This window comes from Triticum urartu, chromosome 3A, assembly GCF_056163025.1.
Source record: "Triticum urartu cultivar PI428250 chromosome 3A, HENAU_Tu73, whole genome shotgun sequence".
Taxonomy (NCBI): domain Eukaryota; kingdom Viridiplantae; phylum Streptophyta; class Magnoliopsida; order Poales; family Poaceae; genus Triticum; species Triticum urartu.
In genome coordinates, this window is record NC_141875.1 from 151,036,127 (window position 1) to 151,042,678 (window position 6,552).

Sequence of the window (6,552 nt, forward strand, 5' to 3'; positions counted from 1 at the left end):
ACAGCGCGTTCTGGAATACACGCTGCAGCTAAGGAGATTAGCAGTAGCGCTGGGCCATTATACGCGCTACTGCTAGGTTGGGCTAACCATGTGCGCCCAGTTCAAACGTAGCAGCAGCGCTTTTCGCTAGTACGCGCTACTGCTAAAGTCATAGCAGTAGCGCGGTTTATTTACGCGCGCTGCTACTAAGTAGCAACAGCGCTTGATTTTGTACAACGCTACTGATAAAATTCTGTGTATAGGCTTTTCCCTAGTAGTAGAAGAAGAATAAAAAGAAATAAAAACTAAATAAAATCGAAGAAAAAAGGCCAAACAAAAGCAAAAAAAAGAAAACCAAATTGAGAAGATGTATAACAAGAAGAATAAAAGAAGTAATTAGACACAACAAGTGAGTTGTTCTACTTAGTTATAGTCGGTGGAAGTAATTCAAGAGTACGAAGTTTGAATCCTTCTTCATCCATCTATTTAGAAAATAAATGGGTCCGGCTGAGGATGGAGTGTGTGCGCCGGTTTGTGTAACGCTACGTATACAACGGGTGAAGAATTTATAAAATATGACCATCATGTTCTTTTCTTATGAAGAGGTATGAGCTAATCTAAGCTGTTTTTATGTTTAATGAGTGTACCGAAGCAGAATGTTCAACTACATTAGTTGTCGGGTCAAAAAAAAACTACATTAGTTGTTTATTTCATCCCTGTGATATGTATGGTATTTATGTAAGGACTCTAAGTACATAAATCCGTTGATGCTCTCAGGAGCGCGCGCTCCTGCACGCAAAAAAATATATTTTAAAATGTGAAAAAATTTCAAACACAAATTTGGCGTATACATCTTGATATTATATGTGTGCACGTCATGTTTTAGAGAAAACTAACATTTTTTGTGGCTTGTGTAAAAAGACAAAAGGATGCCTTGTGAAAAGTATTTTTTTTAACACCGGATTTTGTCTTCTTCACACGCGGCACATAAGTTGTTGGTTTTTCGCGAAACGACTTTGTGAGCATGTATAATATCAAGATGTACACGCTAAGTTTTTGTTTGAAGTTTTTTGACATTTCAAAATATGTTTAAGACGCATTGAAAAAACCAAGAGCGCGCGCTCCCATGTGCCAAAGCGCCACTCTCAAGTACAACATGTTGTCAAATGTTCCTTGCTTGCACATTTTGCATGTATTCCTGTGCAAACAGAGCTACCAGTTGCAAATGTAACTTGTCAAACTGTATACATAAGACACCATTACAGTTGCCATACACTTGACCATCTACTCCTGTAAACCACAATTGCTACAGCTAATTGGAACAACAGCACGCAATGAACCAGGTAATTGGAACATAAAGCAAGCAAAATGCTGCTGCTGTCAATGTTGCTTCACACTGCAACATGCTTCAGGTTCAGCAAAGTGCTGTTTCTGTGTCCAGCACACTGTTGCTCCAGGCTTCAGGTTCAGGCCTCAGGTAACATCAGACGGTGCTGCCGAAGGGAACAAAAGCTATATGTAGAGCATGCCGAGTGCGTCCCAGCTACCACACGATGCCCGAGCACGCTCGTCTTCGCCGCCACGCACAACTGCGTGCAGGACGAGGTCCCCCACATCCGCGCTCTCGGCCGTCGTCGACATAGCCAACACCGATCAGGCGAGCACCAACGGCGAGCGATGAGTGGTGAACAGCGAGGTGCGCAGTGTAGGGGAGCAAGGACGGTGTAATCCTGGTTAGCAGCAGCCGGCAGTAGCAATGGAGGCGGTGGCCTACAGCAGCGGAAGGCATCGGCGCAGCGGTCGGGCAACTTGCCGGCCGTAGGTAAACCATACGAGTAAATTGCATAGAAGTACTACAATTGAAGCATTGGAAACAGATTGGTATCAAATTTAATAATTTTTACGTGTCAGTATCAAGTCTGGGACTAGACGTTACAAAAAAGTCTAAATCGCGTATAAACACGTATTGACAGTGTATCTGACCGGCGGACCCGCATGTCATCTGCTGATGTGACATTTTTTTTGCAGAAACCCCCCGCACGGCGGCGCCCAGTCTGGATTGAGGGGAGGATCCATCGAGCCCGAGCTCCCACTCGCATGGCCGCGGCCCCCGCTTGCGCCGGAGCTGCCCCTGCTCGCACCGCCGCGGCCTCTGCTCGTGGCCTCCATCATTTCCTTCGGGGCCTCTGCACAACGGAAGCGCCTCCCTCCCCCCTCTCCCCGTCCGAGCTCGACGCCATCTCCGCGCTCATCCCGCGGCTCATCTCCAAGGGCCAGGTCCCCGCCGCCGGCTACCTCCTCTCCGCGGCGCAGCACCTCGCCTCCCTCCCCACGCTCACCCCGGCCTTCGCACTGCTCACCGCGCTCCGCCACCACCCCGTCCGCCCCTTGCCGCTCCCGCTCGCCATCCCGCTCCTCGGCCACCTCCTCGCGATGCGCCGCGCCCGTGAGGCCGCCTCCGTGCTCCGCTGGCTCTGCCGCCCCGACTCCCCGCGCCGGCCCGACGCCGCCACCTACGGCATCGCCATCGCCGGGTTCTGCAGACTCGGGGACCCCAGGAGCGCGCTCGTCGCCCTCGGCGAGATGGCCTCCGACGGGGTTCCGCCCTCGCTGGAGCTGCAGGAGGCGGTGCGGGATGTGATGCTGCAGGACGCGAGGATCGAGGAGGCGTGGGCGCTGGAGGAGGCTATGCGGCCGCCGGAGTCCAAGAAGACGGGAACCAAGGCGGCGCGTCAAGAGAGAGAGCTTCGGGTGAGAGAGAGAGAGAGAAGAAAAAATGGAAGGAGGAAGAGAAGGAGAGAGGCAGGGTGCGGGGACGGCCTGGTCCTGGTCGCTGGTGGTGGTGCTCCGGTGGCCGGCCGGCGGCGCGGCGAGGAGGAGGCCAGGGCGGGGCAGGGGTTACGGGAGGCGAAGGAGCTCGGGCTCGAGGGGCTCCTCCCCTCGATCCAGATCGGGCCTCGCCGCGCATGAGGACGAAGGAGGTGCGGGGGGTTTCTGCAAAAAGAATGCCACATCGGCAGCTGACATGCGGGCCCCACCGGTCAGATACACTGTCAATACGCGTTTATACACGATTTAGACTTTTTTGTAACGTCTAGCCTCAGACTTGGTACTAACACATAAAAATTACCAAACTTGATACCAATCTATTTCCAATGCTCCAATTGTAGTACATCTGTGTAATTTACTCAAACTATACAGATACAGGGCAAACTATACGCACGTATAGAACCGAGCAGGCAGGCGGGTGGATGGTTTTGTGGTTGTGGAAACTAGCTACGAAAGCAAAGATACTCAACGCTGGGTGGCTTCATCGATTTGATCTCCCCGGAACACAATACAGGAACACCGTGATTTATTGCAAAATATAGGAGTCTGTCACTCCTATAAAGTTTATGAACCTGAATTTTAAGCAAACATCAGATTTTTAGACATGCCAAAATGAACATTTTTATGGTAAATTTTGTTGGATTATGATATTTTCAACAAATTTTGTTCATCGCCGATGACAAGTTTAGTTGGCGAGTATAACAAACCCGTCTCAGCTCATTTTTTTTAGAAAATTACAATGCTTGCAAATTAACTTGACATCATGCTGTCATAAATTGCCATAAGAATATTTGATTTGCCATATCTAAAAATCTGACAGCATCACTACATATGTTACCTATTCTACCTAGTACATGTACGACAAGGTGTTGGCTACAAGTCTGGATTACCGAATCGTGATTGACTCCAACAATCACCATAAGCATGATGTCCTTGCATTACATTACAGCTTGGACGCCGATCTTTCCTACATCTCCACAAACTTATGTTGTCCCAAAGATTTGGTCAGGATATCTGTAAGCTGGTCGTCAGTGCAAATACAGTTGACTTCAATCTTGCCTTCTTCCACACACTCTCGTATACAGTAATACTTGATATCGATGTGTTTGCTCTTGTCATGATGTACCGAATTCTTACATAGGGAAACCACGGAGTTGTTATCAATATTGAGCATCACTCTTTCCGGTTCCTTGTCCGTGAGGTCACGGGTAGCCTTTCTAGCCACACACCTTGGCACGCCACGGTTGCAGCTGCAATATACTCTGCTTCACCGGATGATAGTAATGTGACCACCTTTTGTTTTTGTGATAGCCAACTTACTATGCCTCCTCTCAAAAAATATGCTTCGCCCGACATACTTTTACGGTCGTTCATATCTCCTGCCATGTGCTATCACTATAGCCAAGCTAAGTAGCTCCCTCATCTCCTTCTTGTTCTCTCTTAAAATAAACATAACCGAAATTTGTTGTCCCTTTGATGTACATGAGTATATGTTTCACAATTGCCCAATATTCCGTCGCAGGTGCTTCTATGAAGCGATTCACTATATATGTTTCACAATTGCCCAATATTCCGTCACAGGTGCTTCTATGAAGCGATTCACTATACCAACAGAATAGGCCAAGTATGGTCGTGTATTCACAAGATACCTTAAGCTTCTGACCACACTCATATACCCTGTTGCATCAACTGTGGGCACTTTACTCCTTTTGCTATGTTTAAGCCGAGGCTCCATTGGAACATAAGCTGGATTGCAATCCTCCATGCTACGGCCTTCAAGTATCTTCTTTGCATATGCCTTCTGACATAGTGTGATCCCCTCCGGCTTTTGTTGTATCTTGATCCCAAGGTAGTAACTTCACTCATCTTGAATAGCTCCATCATCTTAACCGCCTTCATCGCTGTGGTCATATGCGTCATCTTCACCTTCGCCTACTCAGAGTTGCCGCTCTCCGTGATCCCCGCCTCCGTCTTGGTTGTAGATTGCTTTCGCAGTGTCACGACACCTCGTTGGAGCTCGAATAGCGAATAAATTACAAGGTTAGAATCAATGGATGAAATTTAGAGAGAAAAATTGTTGCTACCATAATAATTTTCAAATGTTGTTAATTAATTTAAAATTGAGTTTTTTTCTGCTGGTATTCAAGTTTCATGTAGGCTTTAATAACCATTGCTCCAAAAGAAACTTTGTTAGTTTTTTTTTCATTTGTCGCATGCGCACAAACTGCTTTTGTTTAGTTCGTTTAGCTAGTCACATAACATGTAATCATATCGATCAGTTTGTTATTACAATAGAAGACACTAGCTTAATTTAGGGTTTGGTCAGCGATCTGCTGATGTTGATGGAGAGTAACCGTTAGCTTATGCGTGAGACGAATCGAGATTGTTTGTCTTTAGAAAACAAATGGGGATTGCTATGCACATTAGAAACAAAGAGAAAAGATACAAGAAGAAAATCATAAGGTGAAAAGTACATGTGAACAAGAAGAACGAAAAAACTTTATATCCCCTAGTCATGCATGCACATATATATACGGTCAGTGCAACCTATAGATCAATTCCCATAAATACAAAACGCAAGCAAACTGAGTGTTTTGACCGAACCGACAAAGTTTTTGGAGGGACCCGAGACATGTACGAATGGTGGTTCCCTCCTTCCCTTCACCACCAACTATATTCCTGTCAAACATTGCATTACTTTCCAGTTTCCACCAAACATTTTGTTCATAATAAAGTACCCTATATGCTACCCTCTAATATAACCCCCCGGCCATTCTTAGAAATATGCCCTTGCTATACACCCTGCTAAAATATTAAGCTAGTAATTTTTCTATGAAAACAACCTCCTCAAGAGGGCTCAATCAAATAAAAGATTAGTTCTGTTTGTAGAAGGAAATCAAGACAAAACCCTGATAGGTTAACTTAGTAATTCTCGGCCAATACTAATTTGTATATACGTAAAACCAGTTGTGGCCCCGGTATGTCCAGTATTTCAAGTCAAAAAAATGTGTTAATCGATTAATCATTTGGGAAAATAGTATACGTATAGTCGTGCATTGTGTATCCACATAATTTAATGAAGAAACATATTTATGATAAGGGTCACAGGAAAACAACAAACATATCTTTTGTGTAGCCCAAACAAATAGATTACTTGTTGATAAATTTTAAATATACAAGCAGGGCATATATACATACACAAGTAAAAGTGTTTTAGTTTTTCATTCTTTAAATATAATTTTGAACATTTGAAAATATGGGAGCACACAAAGCCCTGGAGCCTAACGCGGTCTGTTCCACACGCTATAATCTCATTCTTAGTCACTGAAACATACTTCCGTCCCAAATTATCTATTCTCTTTGTTCCTAATATAAGATGTTTTGTAGTTTAATTTGAACTGTAAAAATGTCTTACATTCGTGTACAGAGGTAGTAGCAATTTAGGCTTCCTTAAGACAAGTCTTTGACTAACACTTACATTGGTTTTTTTTCCTGCCCTGTAAAAAAAGAGTTACATTTTTCTGTGTGAGCGTAACCGTTAAATTGTTAGTATATACTCTATGTGACATCCAATTGAATGTCGTTAGATTTGTATTGTACTCCCTCCATAAAGATATATAAGAGCGTTTAGATCATTAAAGTGGTGATCTAAACGCTTTTATATTTATTAACAGAGGGAGTACTTACTTGTGGTTATGATTTTATACCACACGGGTTAAATATCCATGATTTAATAGTTGATAA

At 44.6% G+C, this 6,552-nt stretch overlaps 1 protein-coding gene across 1 annotated transcript; it reads left to right on the plus strand.

Annotated features, from left to right (window-relative positions):
• Positions 1 to 2,076: 2,076 nt before the first annotated feature.
• LOC147979001 (uncharacterized) lies at positions 2,077 to 4,342 on the plus strand. The gene is made up of 3 exons (XM_087514982.1): positions 2,077 to 2,681; positions 3,950 to 4,016; positions 4,331 to 4,342. Exons 1-3 carry the CDS (start codon positions 2,077 to 2,079, stop codon positions 4,340 to 4,342), a joined length of 684 nt encoding a protein of 227 aa, XP_087371108.1.
• Positions 4,343 to 6,552: the final 2,210 nt, after the last annotated feature.